Raw genomic sequence first — 22,094 nt, forward strand, 5'->3', positions numbered from 1 at the left:
TGTGCGACCTTGTGCTTGCCTCACCTTTGTGCATCTGGCTTATGTGGGATCTGGAGAATTGAACATGAGTCCTTAGCTTTCACAGGCAAGTGCCTGAACCACCAAGCCATCTCTCCAGCTCCTTAAATTTTTGTTCATTTATTTATACGTGTGTGTGCATGCACATACATGTGCACACATGGGCGGGCATTCTAGACTCTCTTGTTGCTGCAAATGAATGTCTATCTGGCTTTTCGTGGGTGACTAAGGAATTGAATCAGGGCTGACAAGCTTTGCAAGCAACTGTAACTGCTAAGCCATCTCCCCAGACCCTGTAAGTGTTACAAACTCATATTATTTCCATCTTAAATGTTTGGTAGAATCTCTAATGAAGTCATTTGGACTAAGTCCCTCTTTTTCTCCTCAGTGGGAAAGTTACCAATTATGGATTTAATTACTTATAGTCATGTAAGCATTAAAATGTATCTACATTTAAAGTCAGATGGGGATAAGCAGAAAATATCCATATTTTGACAGGAATGACAATGTAATACATCAAATCTTATCATGATTAAACCGTACTCTGAGAAAATGTATAGGGAGAAAGGAAGTAGGGAAAGGGGCAGGAAAAATGAAAATCAGAGAGAGAGAGAGAGAGGAAGAGAGAGAGAAATAGAGAGAGAGAAAGAATATATGGGCATGCCAGGCCTCCAGCCACTGCAAACAAACTCGAGATGCATGTGCCACTTTGTGCATCTGGCTTTGCATGGGTACTGGGAAATTGAACCTAGGTCATTAGGCTTTGCATGCAAGTGCCTTAAACTGCTGATCCACCTCTCCAGCTCCTGTTATATTCTTTCCCAGGAAGTTGATTCAGCTATTTAATCTTTTTAAAAATATATTTATTTATTTATTTGAGAGAGTGAGAGAGAGAGAGAGAGAGAGAGAGAGAGAGAGAGAGAGAGAGAGAGAGAGTAAAAAAAGCAGATAAAGGGCTGGAGAGATGGCTTAGCGGTTAAGCGCTTGCCTGTGAAGCCTAAGGACCCCGGTTCGAGGCTCGGTTCCCCAGATCCCACATTAGCCAGATGCACAAGGGGGCACACGCGTCTGGAGTTCGTTTGCAGAGGCTGGAAGTCCTGGCGCACCCATTCTCTCCCTCTATCTGTCTTTCTCTCTGTGTCTGTTGCTCTCAAATAAATAAATAAATAATAATAAAAAAACCCATGGGATTTTTTAAAAAGCAGATAGAGAGTGGGCACACCAGGACCTCTAGCCACTGCAAATAAATTCCAGAAGCATGCGCCCCCTTGTGCATGTGACTTATGTGGGTACTGGGGAATTGAACCTGGATCCTTGGGCTTCTTAGGTAAGCATCTTAACAGTAAGTCATCTCTCCAGTCACAGCTGTTTAATTTTGCTGGTGTGTAGTTGCATGTGGGACACTCTCTTTCTCTCCTGTCTGTAGGATATTCTAAGTCTGTCTATTTTGGTGTATTTGTTACATACATACACAATTTTCAGTGGTTGCATTTTCTTCCTGAAGTTATCTTATTTTAATGAACTGTATTTTTGTGATTTATGGCTTCTTTCCTTTGATGAGATTTTCCAGAACTAGGTTGATTTCATGGTTTTAAATTTATTTATTTGAGAGTGACAGACAGAGAGAGAAAGAGGGAGGGAGAGAGGAGAGAGAGAGAGAGAGAGAGAGAGAATGGGTGCGCCAGGGCCTTCAGCCACTGCAAACACTCCCTTGTGCATATGGCTAATGTGGGTCCTGGGGAATCAAGCCTTGAACCGGGGTCTTTAGGCTTCACAGGCAAGCACTTAACCACTAAGCCATGTCTCCAGCCTGATTTCATGGATTTAAAAAATACATACTAGTGGGTAAAGTGGTGCTGTGCAAGCACGAGGACCTAAGTTTAGATCTCCAGACCCCATATAAAATGATGGGTTTCATGGTGCACACCTATAATCCCAATGCTAGGGAATCCCTAGGACTCACTGATCTAGCCAAATGGGAGAGCTCTAGGTTCAGTAAGAGTTCCTGGCTCAAGGAATAAAATGAAGAGTGATTGAGGAAGACAACTGACCAATGTACACACATGTGCCTGAATCCATACACATACCTGTGACCACACACATGAACACACCTATACACATATGCATGCCACACACATGTAAAATGATATACATTTATTTATATATTTGATTCTTGCTCTTTATTATTTCTCATATTTTGGATAATTTACTAGTTTTTTTAAAATTCTTTAAAAATATTTTATTTGAGGGCTAGAGAGAGGGCTTAGCCATTAAGCGCTTGCCTGTGAAGCCTAAGGACCCTGGTTCAAGGCTCGATTCCCCAGGACCCACGTTAACCAGATGCACAAGGAGGCGCACATGTCTGGAGTTTGTTTGCACTGGCTGGAAGCCCTGGAGTGCACATTCTCTCTTTGCCTCCTTCTCTCTGTAGCTCTCAAATAAATAAATAAAAATAAACAAAAATTATTTTATTTGAGCTAGGCTTGGTGGTGCATGCCTTTAATACCAGCACTCAAGAGGCAGAGGTAGTAGAATCATGGTGAGTTTGAGGTCACCCTGAGACAATATAGTAAATTCCAGGTCAGCCTGGGCTGGAGTGAAAAGCTACCTTGAAAAAAAAAAAAAAGGACTGAAGTAATGGCTTAGTGGCTAAGGCACTTGTCTGCGAAGCCTAAGGATCCATGTTTAACACTCCAGGTCCCATGTAAGCCAGATGCACATAGTTGTGCAAGCACACAAGCATGTGCACACAAGGTGGAACATGTGTCTAGAATTCAATTACAGTGGCTGGAGGCCCTGGCATGCCAATTCTCTCCCTCCCTCTCTCCCTCTCTCTCTCTCTCTCTTGCATAAAAAAAGGCCAGTCTGTTGGGCTTGTCTCAAAAAAAAATTGAAAGGGAGAGAGAGAGAGAGAGAGAGAGAGAGAGAGAGAGAGAGAGAGGATGATAATAGTATGTGGCCAGGGCCTCTTGCCATTGCAAATGAACTCCAGATACACGTACCATTTTGTGTTCCTGCTTTTACATGGGTACAGGGGAATAAAACTTGGGCTGGTTGGCTGATTTCACATGTAAGCGCCTTGAACCACTGAGTCATCTCCCCAGCCCCAGCTTCAGTTTTCTCACTTCTTTAGATGGATGCATCACTCACTTATGTTTAGCTTTCCTCCTCCTTTCCTTCCCTCCTTTCCTTAGTCATTCTTGTCAAAATATGGATGTTTTCTGCTTATCTCCATTTTAATGACTTCTAGCTTAAATCTATTGTGTTAAGAGAAGAGGTTGGGCATGGTGTAAACATACACATGTAATCCCAACACTTGGGAGGCAAAGGTAGGAAGATCAGGAGTTTAAGGCTAATTTCAGCTACATATGAGTTCAAGGCCAGCCTGGACTACATAAGGTCCTGTCTTAAAAAAAAGCCAAGTTGGGCATAGGGAGAGAGAATATATTTGAAACTTTGTCTAGAATATGAACATTGTATATAACCTGTGTGTTATTTGTATGTCAGTAGTTCAAATTTACTGCTCACATTATTTAGAATTTCTCTATTATTCTAATTTTAGTTCTCCTCTATGCTACCTCTCAATAAGGTCTATGTAGTCCAGATTGGACTACAACTAACAATCCTCCTGCATCAGCCTTCCAAGTCCTGGGATGATAAGTATGTACCACTATGCCTAGCTAATCTTTAGTACTGAGAAGTGTATGTGGCAGTCATTCACTATGACTAGAATTGAGGGTTCCTCTGTTTAAGTCTGCTTATTTTGGTGTATTTGTTACACACATGCACCTTTTTCAATGATTGCATTTTCTTACTGATATTATCCTTACAAAATGTACTTCTTTGTGAATTTGGGCAAACATTTTACATGCTTGCTATTGATAGTAACAAAACACCCACTTCATATAGGCAAGCTTCTTTTTCACTTTTATTTAATATAAATTTATATATGTATAATTTGAGAGAGAAAGATGTAGATAGAGAATGGGTGTGCCAGGGCTTCTAGTCACTGCAAACAAACTCTAGATGCATATGCCACTTTGCACATCTGGCTTATGTGGGCACTGAGGAATTGTACCTGGGTCTTTAGGCTTCACAGGCAAGTGCCTTAACAACTAAGTCATCTCTCCAGCCTAAATACTACATATATTTTGGTTTTTCAAAGTAGGGTCTCACTCTAGTCCAGGCTGATCTGGAATTCACTATGTAGTCTCAGGGTAGCCTCGAACTCATGGTGATCCTCCTACCTCTGCCTCCTGAGTGCTGGGATTGAGGGCATGTGCTACCATGCCCAGCTTCTATTTTTTCTGTTAAAAATATTTCATTTTTACTTATTTATTTTAGAGAGACAGAAAGAATGGGCATGCCAGGGCCTCTAGCCCCTGCAAACAAGCCTCAAACATAAATGCCACCATGTGCAGCTGGCTCTATGTGGGTGCTGGGGAATTGAACCTGGGTCCTTAGGCTTTGTAAGCAAGTACTTTAACCACTAAGCCATCACTTAACCCCCCCGCTCCTTTTTTTTGAGGTAGGGTCTTGCTCTAGCCCAGGTTGACCTGAAATTCACTATGTAGTCTCAGGCTAGCCTCAAACTCACAGTGATCCTACTACCTCTGCCTCCCCAGTGCTGGGATTAAAGGTGTATGCCACCACGCCTGGCTTTGCTTTTGTTTTTACATCTTCTATATCCATGTGTTGTGTTTATTGTAAAAGTATACACGTTTGGTCTGGACTGCTGATATTCACTGGTCCTGGCTCCATTTTGAATGGTACTGGAATTCAATGCCAGACTCTTTGCTGAATACTGGAGACATAGAGGACACACTCTAGAAGAGCCTGGGTCTCACAGCTCTCAAGTCCTCCTTGTTCTCTGTGGATATTCCCAGGGTTCAGTCACTGTAAGTAATTCATGAGCTACATATGGGAAGGGTTGGACAAGATAGTGCATCTCCAAATGGCCAAGGCCTCCTCAGCTAGAATCATTGCAGTGGAACTTGTCATAGGCCAATACCATTCCCCTATTAAAAAAAATCCAGGTGATTAAAGCTATCATAGCATCCCTATGTAGTGGGAACATCCTTGTGAGAAATATAGAGAAGCCTGAGTGTGTGTGTGTGCTACTTTTGCAAAGAAAACACAGGTATGTGTACCCACACTCATGTATACTCACACCTGTGTACATGCAACATGACTCTTACACACACACATCTATCCACCCAAACTCACCCAGTGCACCCACACAGGCACACTCACACACTGATGAGCAGACTTATGTAGGCAGTACCCACATACTTTCACAAACATACCCATTCATCCACACATGTGGCCATGTGGAGGCTCACAAAGCAAGACAGACACATGACAAAGGCCTGCAGACTTAGATTGATATTGTTTCCTCTCCTATTCTACAGTTTGATGAAGGCTGGATGCATCAAGGGCTCCATGATGCAGGCAAACAGGACATAACTGAAATATGTTATAACACTGGTCCCAGGAGGACTCATGAGGTTAAATCAATGTTAAAACACAGTGAGGTTCAGTATTTAATGCTGAATTTCTTTGGCTGAATGATGAAGTGCCTCTGTTCTTCCAGTGGCACTGATGGCAGAAAGGATATGAAGGAACAGGTCCAGGTAGCAGGCTGGATGGGGTCCCAGCCCTACTCTGACTTTCCTTCCCTGTCAAAAATGAGAAACACACAAATCCTATTGACCAGCCTCACCAAGGACAAACAATGTAAAACACTGTATTTTCCTCTGGATGGTCTGTATCTACAGCATGTTCACAGCATGACAGGTTTTGTGCACATCAGCTACAAAGGCAGGTGAGAGGCTGGACAGTGAAGGGAGCCCAAACTGTCTGGTGGTCTTTGGCTGCTCTTCTGTTGACCTGAAGGACATGTGGGGTCTGCAGAGGGTGTGGACACGCTGCAGTGAGGAACAAAGTCACTGAGGAACTGGTACGCATCAGTGCCAGGCTCCTTACTCAGATACTAAGGGTTGGCCTCCAGGTGGCACTGCACACCCCAGACTGCAGAATATGTGGCCTCCAACCTTCTAGGAATTAGACCATGGCCTCTCCTAGGAGGTGTGAACATCAACAAGGCTCTGATCCCATGAAGCAAGTCACAGTGACACTGACACCCATGCCTGCAGTAGGAAGGACTAGAAAACACTGTGTACAAATGATCATGGTGTGTTCAATGTATACAACCGTGTGTATATATGGGTATTGCAGTATGTGTGCACATGTGTGACAGTGTGCAATCATGCACACACATTTGTACATGTGTTCACATAGATGTACGTGGTGTGCAAGTGTGTGGATGTGCATGTGCGTGGCATGTGTAAGTGTGCAGGGGGGGACATGTGTTTGTGTGTGTACATGCATGTGCTATGTGCATGTGTGTGTGTGTATGTAGGCACATGAGCCACAGACAAGGAGGAGAAAGGAAGGGAAAAATGTCTTGGCACAGTCTCATAAACTGGCCTGTCTGCACATATGGACTCCCACCTCTGTGGAGACTTCCACTAAGGACAACACACTTATTTTCACAAAAGGCTCACTGTCATCAACATCTGTCCTTTGATGTGGGGCTTTGTTTCCAGATGGCCATGGAGACACAAGAAAGGAAAAGAAAATTTTGTCCGTACACCCAGGTTAACCCCTCTTTGAGGAACAGAAAACTTGATGGCTAAATGCTCACTTTGGAGTAGAATCTGGTCCTTATAGTACCTAGCTTTAGAAGCCATGTCTCCATTAAGAGTGTCTGGGCATCTTCCACAGGCATGGACTCACAGAGACTGTAACCAGCTCTCTGAGGGCTACAACCATCATCTGCTGCTCCTCCTTATGATTCCAGAGCAGGCTCATTCTCAGCTCCAAAGATGTCCTCAGGCTGCCAGGCCAGGGCCACATCCAGGATGGGTGTAGGCAGTGAGCAGAAAGAGGTGCCAGGTGGGTCCCTAGTGAAGTTTCAGGTGTGAGGCAACATAAGGACAGCAGGAGCTATGGAAACTGCCCAGTGTGGAGGGCTGTGGAGGGCTGCTGCTGTGGCCCTAGAACAAACCCTAGCGCACACACACCGAAGGCAGGATGGAGCCTCCACAAAGGTCTCTTAGTTCTCCTCCCAGGAGCACAAAGGAGGGTGCTACAAACAGAAAGCAGTGACAGCATGTGGACAGTTGCCTCCCCACCAGGAACCAATGTAGGCAGGCATGGCCCAGTGTTCTCTCAATGGGGTCTTTCACAACAAAAGGGTCACAACTGAGGGGTGTGAACCACTTTGAAACTTCTTGGTCACTTTGGTGACTCCCTCTCCCACCCACAAACTCCACATGGTAGAGGGCCCTCTCCGCTCTGAAGTTCCTCTAGGGACATTATGGCACACAAGGGTGACATGTTTCCAGCCCCTCCCCTACACTGTAGTTTCATTTTTCCAAGGTCCAGTTCGAATGTTAACTGCCCCATCAGTGCCAAATGTCATGCCTTCTGGACCATCACCTTGGAGCAGCCCATTCTGACTGTGACCACCAAAAGACAGGGATGGTGTCCTCCGCAGCATCTCCAAGTGGGCTGGGCCAGGAGACAGTCGGGGGCAGCCATAGAGCCCAGGGCTGGTGTTGCCACCCTCAGGTTGGCTGACCATGGGGAAGGGGTCCGCCTGAGCACAACAGGCCAGTGTGTGCATTCCCATTGGACCCTCAAGTGAACTGGGGGGACTGTCTGTGTGTGAGCTGTGAGGGCTGCCGTCCAAGCTGGAGGGGATATGGTAGGCATATTCTCGCTCTGCTGCAACTGCCTGGTGTCGGCTGAAGTAGTGAGGCTTAGTTCGGCCCTTGAGGCACCTGTGCAGGTGAGGGTCATGTGGGAAGGTTTCCTCCTCAGCCATATGCATGTGGGCCTCCTCCTCCATCAGCTGCTCACAGTGCATCTTGGCACAGCAAGGGGTGGCAGGAGACAGGCAGCTGACATGTCCCTGGGCAGCCTGCAGGTTGGTCTTGCAATGGCCCATAGGGGGGTGACCAAAGCCCCTCATCTTGCTGGGGCAGGGGGAGTCCTGTAGACAGGCTGCATGCCCCAGCACATCCCCATTGGCATCAAGTGTGGGATGGGTGCTGGGCTTAGCGGTGGTGGGGGTCTCTCCCTGGGATGGGCAGCAAGACCACCAGCAGTGCCACACATCCTCCCGCTTGGCGCAGTGGTGGATGAGTACAAAAAGCCCCAGTGTCACACAAAAGGCGCCATATAGACAGCTAAAGACCATGTCCAGGAAGTGGCCCTGGGACACAGCCAGAGCCCCAAAGGTCCATGTGGCTGTGAACAGGAACAGTGTGAAGGCAGCTGCTCTCAGCTGGGCCTTGAAAGAGTGTTCATTCTGCAGCTGGGAAGCAGCCAGGGCATCACAGGTGGGTGGGGTGCCAGGTTGCATCCCTTGCCGATGGCTCCCATCTGGAACTGCCAGCCGTTGCTGCTCCTCAGTGCGCTCTCTGAGCTCATACCTACGCTCAGGGTGGCGCCGAAGTTGCACATATGTACCGAGGAAGTACACGCAGGTGACCAGGGTGATGAAGGCTGCTGGGCCGTAGAATGCACCGAGGCTTGGCTCCCAGGCCATCCAGCAGCTGTGGGGAAAAGCAGGTTAGTGGGGGCCTGGCAGGGGCACACAGCTCCCTTGCCCATCAAGAATGAGTGCTAAGGACACAGGTGGCACCTGAGGCTGGTCAGCCTTGAGATTTGGGTTAATGGGGGCAGAACTGCAGTCTGGAGGGGAGTTTGGGTCCAGGTGGATTGGTTAGTCTCATGTGCTAGTGCATGAGAAAAAGGGGGAATGGAAAAGCATCTCGGGCAGGGAGCATGGGCAGTGGCAGGGCTGGGATGGGTGGGGCAAGAAGGCTCATTAGGCTTGAGCAGGGTCTAGATGACCTGGGATACAAACAGAAGCTGAGACTATTGAGAGTGAGGATGGTCTCACTAGTCCTCTGGGTGCTGGTTTGTCCCTACTTCAGAGGTGTACCATGCTCAGCTGACTTTCTCCCCCTTTCTGGATCCTTTCCATTGTAAGAAAACCAGGCCTTTGGTACCTAAAAAAAGAGATTCAGTGGGAAACTGAGACTTTTGGGAGAGGAGATATTGCTTGCCCAGAGGCAGAGGGAGAGACAGCCCTGAGTGACCTCCTGTGGTCCAAGGATGACTGCTTATTGCTTGCCTCAAGGGGTCTCCTCACCATATGTATTAATAAAGGTTGATACTGACAGATGGCTGCAGGCATCTGCCCACCCTGCCCTCCATGGGACAGGGCACATTCAGCAAGTGTCCAGGCTGACCCTAGGAGGAGCTGGTCAGTGTGCCCTTTTCCCATCCTCCACTTGCTCATGGGAAGCAAGTACTTACTATGCCATATCTTCATCCTCTGTTCCATAATTCCTGATGTTTGTGGCAGCTGTGACTCCACAGATGATGAAAGGGACTCCTCCACTGATGAGGTAGAACCTGTCAGAGAGCAGAGGGATGATTTACCAGGAATGGCCTGAGTCTTCTGAGAGGATAGGGACTCTTCCCTTCCTTGGTATAAAGGAGATGTGGATGAAGTCCTGGACATACTGTCCCTCAATACAGATGAGTTCATGCCTGATGGGGAATCCACTGCTGTCCTGCTTGGCTCTGGCTAGTGGGGATGGTGGGGACTGTGGTGAATTTTCAGGTTCATTGGAACCTCATGGACCCCATGGTAGAGAAAGGGCAGGCACCAAGAATCAGACCCCACATGCCTACATGGGTCATGGAGGATGCTGTGTGTGGCCAGAGCAAAGCTCCTGTCTGTCTCACATCAGCTATATTCAGGGCCCTGTGGGTGGGCCCATCCAGCCCTATGTGGCTTCTGGGAGAGTTGCTCACCTTTGTGCTACCTCTGGAGGGACAGATCCATGGTGATCACAAAGAGGGTACCACAATGAGCTTACCAAGTTTTCCCATAAGGGTGTAACAGACATGCTAAGTGCACAGTGTGGCACTGTATTACCATAAGTATAGAGATTGAGTTCTAACACCAAGGGATGGGAGGAGGACAGCCTGAGTCTCTTAGAATTTAAGAATTAAGGTATAGCTGGGTGCGGCAGTACATGGCTGTAATCCCAGTACTAGGAAGGCATATACAGGAGGATCAGCACAAAGTCAAGGTCTACATAGCAAGTTTCAGGCCACCTAGAGCTACATAGTAAGACCATGTCTCACCTATCTCTCAAGGGGAAAAGAAAGCCATGAAGGTACAGAGAAGACATTTTGTGACAGAAGTATGACTAAGAATTTGTGCTTGGGTGAACTATACTTGAAGTAAGACTATGTGAAACTCTTCAGGGCAGCAGATACTGCACTGAGGGAAGCTGAGTCACCAGAAAGGAAGAACATCAGAAACGCTGCCTCTTAGGGTCACTATAAAAGATTTTGTTTCCCCTTAGCGTCTTCAAAATATGGATGACTTGTTGAAACAGGGAATGTCAACATCACTTTGTGGAGTTCATGAATGATATGGGTGAATCTGTGCAGAAAGATGGAGAGGGTGGTTCTGAGTTGTTTACAGGAATTAGTACAAATTTGTTTGTGACAAGGTAGGGCATGTGAGCCCCTGAAGCAGCCAAAGACATTAGTAGGAAGAAAGCAAATACATACATTAAATTTGAAATGGAAAGAATGGTAAAAAAAACAATAAAAATGGAAGAAATGAGTAATGAATTGAACAGAAATCAAAACAATTTAATACAGTGATGAAAAAGAAAATGAGTAAAATGAAGACTTAATTGAACCAAATCAAGATTCCCTTAAATTTTAGCAGGCTCAGGCTGGAGGAATTGCTTAGTGGTTAAGGCATTTGCCTGCAAAGCCAAAGGACTCAGGTTTGATTCTCCAGGACCCACGTTAGCCAGATGCACAAGGGGTCGCATGCATCTGGAGTTCATTTGCATTGGCTGCAGGCCCTGGCATGCTCATTCTCTCTCTTTCTCTCCTTCTCTGTCAAATAAATTAAAATAAAATATTTAAATTTTATCAGGCTGAATATTCCAGTTGAATGCAGAGATTGTAAGATTATATATAAAAGAGGAAGACCCTTGGGCTAGAGAGATGGCTTAGTGATTAAGCACTTGCCTGTGAAGCCTAAGGACCCCAGTTTGAGGCTCGATTCCCCAGGACCCATGTAAGCGATGGTGGCTGGAGGCCCTGGTGCTCCCATTCTCTCTCTTTCTATCTGCCTCTTTCTCTCCCTGTCTGTCGCTCTCAAATAAATAAATAAATAAATATATTTTTTAAAAAGGAAGGTCCACAGCCAGGCATGGTGACATACACTTTAAATCCCAACACTTGGGAGGCAAAGGTAGGAGGGTCACTGTGAGTTTGAGGCCACCTTGAGACTACATAGTGAATTCAAGGTCATCCTAGGCTAGAATGAGACCCTACCTCACAAAGCTAAATTTAAAAAAAGGAAGATCTTGTGGTGTGTGGTGTAGAAAATGAGAAGTTTTAGTAGAGACATGGGAAGGTTAGAAGTGGATGGATGAAAAAAACCTGTGCGAAGTGTACTGGTATCAATAGTAATAGGAAAAACAGGTTGAGAGCAGAGAGAAGGGGTTTTAAATGAACTTGTTAGGTAGACAGCATAGCTACCAGGCAGTGCCCAATGGAAAGTTGAAAGTACCAGACTGAAAGTTGACATTAGAAGAGAAATGACAGCATAGTTGATGTTAAGACCTCTATTAGCAGGTGACAGAACAACTAATCAAAATGTCAATGAGGGCTGGAGACATGGCTCAGTGGCTAAGATGTTTGCCTGTGAAGCCAAAGGACCCAGGTTCAATACCCCAGTACCCACATAAGCCAAATGTACAAGGGGGCGCATGCATCTGGAATTTGTGGTTAGAGGCCCAGGTGTGCCCATTCTCTCTCTGTCTGTCTTCTCTCTCTGCTTGCAATTAATAAAATAAAAGTAATCTTAAAAAAAGAAAAGAAATGTTTAACATAAAAAAATGTCAACGAGGTACCACCTGCTGGTACCGGAGTTACAGGTCAGTGGCCCAGTAGAGAAGGAAGAACTGATTAAGTGATATAAAAGAGATAGAGGGATGAGAGAGAAGAGGGAGGGAGGGTGAGACAGAGAGAGAGAGAGAGAGAGACAGAGAGAAAGAGAGAGAGAGAGAGAGAGAGAGAGAGAGAGAGAGAGAGAAGCAGAAATAGGAGAAAATGAACAGTTGTTTTCATACCCTCTCCAGGGCCTTGCGAATCTGGTGTTCCCTCTAAGGGCCTGGTGGAGGTTCATCCATTTGATCTGTCTTTTAGGATGTAGAATTTTATGGCACTATTGCCTTTGGGTCCAGTTTTGTGTCCCCCTCCCTTCCTTATACTTCCCTCCTTCCCCACCCTCCCTATTGCCTGGTCCTGCAGATGCTTGGTAGATATGTCGGAGACTTGGGTAGATTCAGGTTAAGAACTGTAGATGTGTGAAACTATGTGGCAATTATCTTTCTGTGATTGGGTGAGTGCACTGAGAATAAGCTGTTCCAGGCTCAACCATTTTTCTTCAAATTTCATTGTGTCACTTTTCCTTACTGCTGCGTAGAATTCCATCATGTAGATAGACCACATCTTAGTTATCCATTCTTCTAGTGATGGACATCTGGATTGATCCCAGCTCTTAGCTATTACGAATTGAACAGCTATAAACATGGTTGAACAAATATCTCTGAGCTGAGGCATGGAGCTTTTAGGGTATATGCCCAGTAAGGGAATAAATGGGTCTGTTGGTATTTCTATAGCCTATGTGTGTGTGTGTATTTGTATGTATATGTATATATGTATATATATATATGTGTGTGTGTATACACACACACACACACACACACACACACACACATATATGGTTTTTCAAGGTAGGGTCTCACTTTTAGCTCAGGCTGACCTGGATTGTCTACGTAATCTCAGGGTGGCCTCGAACTCACAGCCATCCTCTTACCTCTGCCTCCTGAGTGCTGGGATTAAAGGTGTGCACCACCACTCCTGGCTTATAGCCAATTTTTTTAGAAGCCTCCATATTGCTTTCCAAAGTGGTTGTACCATCTTACATTCCCACCATCAGTGGACGAAGGTTCCTAGTTCTCTACATCCTTGCCAACATTTATTTTCTTTGGATTTTTTTGATGTTTGCTATCCCTACTGGGGTAAGGTGGAATCTCATAGTAGTTTTAATTTGCATTTCCCTGATGATTAGGGATGGTGAACATTTCCTTAGGTGTGTGTTTGCTATTTGTATTTCTTCCTCTGTGAACTGCCTGTCCAGTTCCTTGCTCCATTTTGTGAGTGGGTTGTTTGACTTTTTATTGTTTAGGTTTTTGTTTGAGGATCCACCATAGGTTAATGGTAAGACTCTACTGCTGAAGACACCATGCACTGTTGGTATGTAGCATGGAGCAACATGGCTGGAAGCTGGAAGGGAGTCAGCCCTAGACAGTTAGTGCGTCTAGTGCCGGAAGGTGCTACATGAGCAACTGGGGGATAAAGACCAATATCTGTCCAAGCAATGCATGGTCTATCTTACTTAGTAGCAAACAACCTGATGTGATACTCATACAAGTGCAATAGTGGCACATAGCCATGGTGGGAAACCATCTGCTCTCAATTTGGCTAACTGATCTGCTCAGTGGAACAGAACCCATAGCTGGAGCTGGGAAACAAGTCAGAACCATATCTAAAAATGAACCTGCTCTCCACTAAACTATCTCTAAAAAGCAGTGGTTAAAACATCTACTTGGTGCTAACTTTACTCTTCATTTGAGAATCTGCTTCTCTTTTTCAGATAGACACAGATCATAAGGAGAGAACCACCCCATAATACTTCAAAAGGGCCCCAGCTGAAACTAAGAATAACTGGGGAAACATGCAAGAATTTTTTTTTTTTTTTTTTTTTTTTGGTGAACTAGGAACTAGCACAATCGTGAAGGAGATAGACACAGAGAATAATCAACCCCCCTACCACACCAGATATCCAGTGACACAGAGCCACCCAAGATCTCAACACAGAAGCAGACCTAATATGAACCCAACATGGCTCAGGGAAATTTGTGGAAGAGAAAGAATGTCAGAGCCACACGTTGGGTCATGACACAAAGAGACATTTCCTCCTACCCAAAACTAAAGGCTAACCCCACAATGCACACCCCATATGCCCCAACAAGGAGGGTCCCAGTGGAGAGGGGAAGACAGGGAGGAGGCTAACAATGGTACCAACTTGAATGTATTCACTGACTACAAAAAAAAAAAAAAAAAAAAAATTTCAATGAGGAAATGAAGGGTATAAGCAGTGACATTGATTAGTCAGCCACACTGCTCTCTATGACACACTACACCCAACAGTGTGACCCACGTAACCTCCCCCTCCACTGCATTACCACACCATGGCATCACTGACATCCATGTATCCATCTCTACTTCATGTGGCCTTTTTACCATGGCAACAATGGCATCTATGTATCCATCTCCAGGGTGAGTTGCCTGTTTACCATGGCAACAGTGGTACTGTTACATTATCTTCCAGTGGGGAGGTTTGTTCCCTGTATAGAATACACCATGAAGAGAGAGGCTCAAATATTCAAAATTAAAATCATGCAAAGCATACTCTATGATCGCAAATAAATTAGATGTGAACTTAATAAAAATATGATAACCTGGATGGCACAAATACTTGTAGACTTAAGAAATCACAAAGCAATTGGGAAAGTATCTTACACAATGATAAGAAAATACAACACATCAAAGTTTCTTGGATGCAGATAAATCAAAGCCTAAAGGGAAATTTATAGCTTTTAGTGTTTGTATTAGAAAAAAGTCTTAAGCCGGGTGTGGTGGCATGTACCTTTAATCCTAGCACTTGGGAGGCAGAGGTAAGAGGATCGCAGTGAGTTCCAGGCCACCCTGAGACTACATAGTTAATTTCAGGTCAGCCTGAGCCAGAGTGAGACTCTACCTCGAAAAACCAAAAAAAAAAAAAAAAAAAAAAAAAAAAAAAGTGTCTTAAAGTTTAGTGATTTAGGATTCTATTTAAAAAGGTAGACACATAAAAGCTCAAAGTAGACAGGAAGTATCCAGATGATAGAGATGATAAACATCAGAGAAAAATAATGAGAAGTTGCTTTCCTGAAAAAAAAATGAAGCTATAAACACTTAGGTAGATTGAGTAATTAGAGAGAAATGACAAATTCCCAGTGTTAAGAAAGTTATTGCTATATACCCTAGAGACATTATTAGAATAATAAGAGTATGTAGTAAATAACTGTATGCCCACAGATTTAGCAACTTTGATGAAATGGGTAAATTTCTCAGAAAAAACTTAAAACAAGAACAATCAGAAAATCTTGCTGGCATAATTACATTTGTAACCCCAACACTTGGGAGGCTGAGGTAGGAGGATCTTTGAACATTTAAGGCTATCCTTGCCTACATAGTGAGACCCTGTCTCAAGAAAGCAACAACCCTAAGCCACAACCAAGGAACCAAAACACAACCAACTAATCAGCTAACAAATCAACACAAGCAAAACAAATTTTACTTCAATCTCATATAATCTTGATTAGATAATAAAGGGGATGGTGAGGAGAGAAACTCCTTATTTAGGTTTGAGGCCAGTGTAACCTGTTGTCAAAACCACATTCAGTCCTGGGAAAGGCAAAATCCATTTTGAACTCATGTTACTCTTTGTAGTAACATATCAGCAAATGAAATCTTAGACCTTGATTGAAGATAAGTAAGATTGATCTCAAAATGCCAGATCAGTATAGTTCAACATATCAACACAGTGTGAAGAACACAGTGCAGCCATTATCTGAATTAGAAAAGCATCTGGCAGAAATATGTTTTATGCTTCATCTCCAAACATAGCCAACTAGCAAAAAAAGGCAGTTTACTTGATCTGTAAAACTCATCTAGAAACTTATGTCAGATGAAGGTGACATGTTCCTGTTTGCAGATGATGTAACTCACTGTGTGAAAAACTCCCCAGGAACTGCAGGATTGCTGGGACCAATAAGGGAATTGAAGAAGATGACAAGGGCGTGCACTGCAGTGATGATTTCTTTCCTTTTTTTTTGTGGTGCTTAGAGCAGGGTGCATGCCAGGCAAGTACAGGATCTGATGAATCACCACAGAAGACTGGTACAACCACATCTTGCACAGAGAACACTGTACCTCCCCATGGAACACCCCAGGGGAAGCTCAGCTTCAGGCAGTGCTACCCTGAGGTTTGGTGACAAAGGGTCATTTTAGCATATCAGATGTTGTCACCTCCTCTACTTCTCACTCTACTTGCCTCCTTCTTGAATAGTTTATGGTTTATAATGACATGAAAAGCCCCTAGTAAAGAATCTTCAGAGGATGCCCTCTGGTGGGCAAACACGTTCTCTGCGTCTCTCCTAGCTCAGTGTGTACATGCAAACCCGAAACATTTCAATGTAAATGGATTTCACACAGTGAGAGAGCTCTGAATACTGGCCCTATGAACAGTCTGTGGACTTGTGTGAGATCTGCACTGTACTGAGAAAGGCACAGAAATAAAATGGACAGGTGGAATGTCTGGACAGGTGAAGGGTAGATGGATAGGCAGAGTGTGGCTAGCCAGTACAGCATGGCATAGAAAAGGTAGAATGGAGTGGTGGCTATCAGTTTCATTCAGCTTTGTGTTTGTGTGTGTATGTGTGAAATGTTCCTTATAAACTGCTAGTAGGAAGTGGGAAGAAGGCCCCAGCAGGAAGCAGTCTGCAACAGGATTCCACAGCAGATGCAGAGCTCATCAGACAGCAGGAGCCTACCTTGCACAGGGCCCTGTTTAAAGTGGTAGCAGACAGGGCCAGCAATGTAGAAAAGAGCTGAGTGGAGCTGGATGGGTTAGAGAAGCAGAAGCCAGAGTCCAAGCCAGGTGGGTTCCTGGCCTGAAGTGTTTAGGGAACTAAGAGTCCAGCTAATAACTCAGAGGATAGCACCCTTCCAGAAGCCCCTCCCAGATGAAGGGACTACAGGAGCAGGTGGACTCTAATGGTGTTCCTATACCTCAAAGATAGGAGGAAATTTGGTGGGCTCAGGGGGTGGAGATGAGGCTGAGCCCCTTGATGCTGTAGGCTCCTAGTAGGAATGGGACAAGAATGGTGAAGGGTTCAGTCCATTCAAGGCAAACCTGTGATCCCCTTTGCTGCACTAGGGCTTATTTGAGTGCATAGGAACTGGCCCCTCAGAGTTCAGGACAGATAAAGAACCTGTTAGCACTTGAAGGCAGAAGACTCTGCTATGGGTCCCACCTGGGCCATTCAGCACTGTCTACTCACTCCTGCCTACTCCTTGACTGCAAACCTTGTCCTGGGAGAACTGTGGGTATTCCAGTGTTATCATCTTAGAGGGAAGGTGCTATACACAACCGGTGGTTACTCCTTCCCTGTGCAGTTCTAGCTCCCAGTTCCCAAGACCCTACTGCCACAGCGTTTTTTTTTTCCCCCCACCCTTTGCCTTTTCCTGGCTTGACTGCAGAGCCAGTTTTGATCAGCAGAGGGCACTGAAGGCCACTGTAGGTGTCTCCTGGTCTGGCTACCACTTTTTTTTTTTTTTTTTTTCTGTTGCAGAGTGGTCAATAGTATGGATGCTAGACAACCATGGAGCCCTGCTTTATTTACTGATACCTGTTGGTACCATGGATCCTTTGCACCTAGTGGATAGTGGCCACACCCTCTTCACTGGGGTCTGGCTTGGGGGACTTCTAGTGCATCCTCCTCCAGGATCTTCTTCTTTTTTGTTGTTTTGTTTTTCAAATAGGGTCTTACTCTAGCCCAGGCTGAACCCAGAATTCACTCTGTATTCTCATGGTGGCCTCAAATTCATGGTGATCCTCCTACCTCTGCCTACCAAGTGCTGGGATTAAAGGCGTGCACCACCACGCCTGGCTAGGATCTTCTTATATATCATGTTACCCAGGTGTCACCTTATATTGTACTGAGTTCCTCTTGACTGACAGGGAGGCATTTATCTTCTGAGTGACTAATGACCCGGGGTTCTTATGCATCATTAACTCTCCTGACGCAGGGCTCTGTCATTCAGAGCAGGTGTCACTTGCACTATTCAGCTTGAGGGTCAGGCCAGCCTACTTTAGTTATTTATTTATTTATATTGATAGCTTCTTAGAAAGGAAGTGGGGAGTTGGATTTTTCTTTTTTTTTGTTTTGTTTATTCAAGGCAGGGTTTCACTCCAGCTCAGGCTGACCTGGAATTCACTTTGTAGTCTCAGGGTGGCCTTGAACTCATAGTGATCCCCCTACCTCTGCTTCCTGAGTGCTGGGATTAAAGGCGTGTCCCACCACACCCGGTGACTTGGAGCTTTAGTGAAACCCTAAACAGATCCCAAAATGTAGAAGAATGAGGAATGGAGGTCTCAAAAGGTTCACCTCCAGGCATAGCAGGTCGAAGTAACACAGAGAGGGCTGCATGGATAGAGCCATATGGAGCCATATAGATAGGGAGGTAGAGTCATGAAGAGACAACAGGGCTAGACCAGCTGTGGTGCCTTGTAAATCCATCTTGCACAGAAAGGGGTAACTGTGAGCCATGCTGCAGAAATGATCGTATGATGCCCAAACTCAGGACACATCACTGCAAGGAATGTAAACTTAGGAGGCAAACAATGAACAGACAGTGGGTAGGTCTTCTACAGTCAGGCCAGGCCAGTGGGATTCAGGACTGTATCTGCACACCCCTGCACTGGTGTGTTTGGCATTACTTTCTATAAGTGCTGCTTTGAATGCTTGCAACAAAGAAAAAGGAAAAGGACTGAATCTTTGATGTGGGCAGAGCTTCCAGAGGAGTGGCTATGGTAACATTGCATCTATCCCCAAGCACTGTCGTCCTCTTCTCTGTTCTCTGTGGGCTCCAAGACTCATGATTCTGCCTAGTCAGCCACTTTGCTACCAGTTGGAACTAGTGCCCCTGTTGGAATAAATTGACCCTTGGGATCCTGAGAAACTGAGGAAGAGGACCCAGACTCAGCTGTGGCCCTGCCATGCTTCTGTCTTCACATGTGAACCCACTGTTTACATGAGGGTCTGAATAGCTACAGCCTAAGTGAAGGTGTCAAAGGAACAACCAGGGAGTTGTGATGTCCTCTCCCAGTACCCTTACTGACTTGCAGTCTACACCCCAAGGTCAGAGCCACCCACTCCAGCAATACACCATAAGGCTCAGCTCAGAAAGACATGCTGGTGCCCTCAGTACTGTCTCTACTTACAGTTACATGCCTCTACTTGTGCCTTGTTCACACTGACACAGGCACACACATACATGAATTCTTATACACACTCACAGTAGCCACACATACTCATGCACCAACTCATGACACTCAGTGTACACTTACACACCCTTGCATGTACATACTCACAATGCACACACTCACAGCATTCTACATGCCTGTTCAACATCCACACTATAACCTTGTACACTCTTGCACATACACACTTACAGTGTGCACACCTGCAGCACTCTACATGCCTTTACAACACCCATACTACACCATTATACACTCTTGGACATACATGTAATACATACAACCACAGAACACACACATGCTCACTCAACATTTAACATATGAGCTGGAGGACTTGAGCAAGGGTGAGGCTTGACCAGGGACATAGGCTCCGTGTTGAGGGCCTTGAGAATCTATAGCTATGGGTCAGTTCTCAAGAGGTCTTGCTGTTAGGTAAAATCCATACCCAGGAATTTGGGGAAGTAAGGCAGGAAGATGCGTCCAGCTTTGGTTCTGTTCCTAGAGGTGGTGAGATCAGGAAATTATCCAGAAGCCCATGTCAATGCTGATGGAGGTAAGTGGGGCATAGCTCCTGGGATTCATTAGCTGGCTTGTTTCTACCCAGCTTCTTTACCATTGCCTACAGCCTTGTCTGTAGACAGGCCAGATCCATGGCTCTTCTGACAGGAAGATGGTTGGGAAACTGATGAAGTGAACCAGAGGGACAATGATCATTGCTGGCTGGTACTGTGGGGCCTGAGCTAGTACTCACAAGGGCTCATGTCTTGGTGGCTGTGGTTGGGGTTCTCTGCATCTCTCTGTTGGTCCGATAGTAGATCTCACCTGAGAAGCACAGATCAAGTCCCAGGCCACTCAAGTGGCTGTGGTCAGTCTTTGCCAGATGGCCACCATGAGATCCCTGCTAGAAATCTTGAATGGTCCCAGCAAAGGCAGACACAGAAGGCCCAGGAAAGGGTCTAAAAAGTGGGTCACTTGGCTGTGGGTTTTAGTTGTAGATACAATCTCCACCAGTGGTCATCTTACTTTGGCAATGTCTTGTTTGTACTTTCCTTGCTTATCTTCCTTAGTCCCTCCACATTTGCAAGTCTCCTGTAGGAAGCTATTTGGATGCTGTGCACCCTTCAGTGAGCTGTTGGCAGCTTGGTTGCTGTGGCTGTGCTTCTTCAGAAGTCCCCAGCTGCCCATGTCCCTGGGCTCAGACATTCAGGCTGGAGGAGCAGCATGTCCCTCCATAGACGTAAAACCCTAGGTGATTTACTCTGAAGTCTCTATTCCCAGCCTGTTGTTGATCACACAGGTTATGTCAGGAGAATCTGTCCATCTCAAGGGGAGGTTATTACTGGGGATGTGGTAGTCATGGCGTCCCAGAGGTGGCTGTCACTATGTACTTTTGAACTTTGCCCTCTTGGCTCTGACAGGATACCCTTGTATGAGCAACTTCAATATCCAGAACACACTTCAGCTGAAGACTGTTCCTTAGATTGCCCAGCCTGGTAATATTCCTCCTCCCACTCACAGAGGAAATTGAAGTCCACAGAGAGTACTTGTGATGTGTTGGGGTCATGGATGTGCTGAAGTGAGTGAATTGTCTAAGGAAAGCCTGTCAGGATATGGGGCTGACTCAGTTTCAGGGGAGCACTGAACACGTTAGAGACAGTTTCCTAGAGCCAAGAAGCCTTGACTCTCTCTTCTGGAGCCCTTACCTCTCCCAGACTAGGATCTTAGTCATGATATCTAAACTACAAGAACTCAGTCAAGTAATTTCAACCAAGGTACAGAGCCATTTCTACTTACCTGCATAAGAAGGCTGCCTCATAGGCCATATGTAATTTCATGGTGCATCTCACATAACTCTGAGAACAGAGAGAAGTGCTCTAAGCAAGAGCAAGATAGCTGGGGATAAAGAAGATGGGGATCAAGTGGAGAGTGAGATCACCGGGAGATGACACTGTGATGTCTTATGTCCAGAAACAAAACTTTAATGAGATTCATCTAAACACTGTGGTACCATTCTCTAGAACTTGCTAGAAGCAGGTACCACAGATCAGGCTGTGGGATTCTTTTTGCTACTAAGAGCACTTGTATTCTTGGGCTATGTCTGTATCCTAGGATGCCTTTCTACACATATGGCCTCAAGGTTTGCTGATGAACATGGGCACCTGCCTCTATGTTCTCCTCTGTCCACAGAAGTTCTGGACTCCTTGTATACTTGTATGGGCGATTCCAAGCAATGGGGGCTGGGTTTGAACAGACTTTCTTGGAGTGGTAAGCAAGCTTTTGGAAGTCTCTGGTGGCCCCTCCTCTCTGTCCTCTTGCTGGTCAGCAGACAATGGGATTCCGTACCTGTAGTGGCCCTTGGTCCATCTGGGTGAAGTGACAGGATGACTATTTTTTTTTCTGGAATGTCTCTAGTGTCTGTGAGGTTAGAATGTTGGGCTCTGGATCATAATAGCTCTGGGAGGGCACCTATGCCTCTCTGATCTCAGTTTCCCCATCTGCTAAGCTGTACCAGAACACTTACTCTAAGGCCTCTCTGGCCTGGCATCCAAGAAATTATGAAGAGAGGTGGGAATCAGCGCAGAGGCCTCTTTACCAGATGCTCAGAGCTCCTCATGTGGCTCCAGGGGCTGTTACTATCACAAGAGTCTCTAATCGGCCCCTTAATGCTCCCTGTGTTCCCTACCTCATACCTAGTACCTATTCACCTGCCTATGACCCCAGCTGATTGTAAGGCAGCTTCCTC

General features: G+C 45.5%; 1 protein-coding gene across 4 annotated transcripts in view; it reads right to left on the minus strand.

The window, feature by feature from the left end:
• Positions 1 to 5,748: 5,748 nt before the first annotated feature.
• Adgra1 (adhesion G protein-coupled receptor A1) overlaps positions 5,749 to 22,094 on the minus strand; it is a 44,094-nt gene continuing 27,748 nt past the window's right edge. For 3 of the 4 annotated variants that reach the window (XM_045144013.1, XM_045144009.1, XM_012951473.2), the window contains 2 exons: positions 9,412 to 9,510; positions 5,749 to 8,642 (listed from right to left, as the gene is read on the minus strand). In XM_045144013.1, coding sequence (XP_044999948.1) covers positions 7,436 to 8,642; positions 9,412 to 9,510 — 1,306 coding nt within the window. In that variant the 3' untranslated portion in view covers positions 5,749 to 7,435. Of the gene's footprint in view, positions 8,643 to 9,411; positions 9,511 to 21,145; positions 21,205 to 22,094 lie in introns of all 4 variants that reach the window. The other variant, XM_045144019.1, reaches the window with a different exon arrangement.

This window comes from Jaculus jaculus, chromosome 1 (genome assembly GCF_020740685.1).
Source record: "Jaculus jaculus isolate mJacJac1 chromosome 1, mJacJac1.mat.Y.cur, whole genome shotgun sequence".
NCBI classification, from domain to species: Eukaryota; Metazoa; Chordata; class Mammalia; order Rodentia; family Dipodidae; genus Jaculus; species Jaculus jaculus.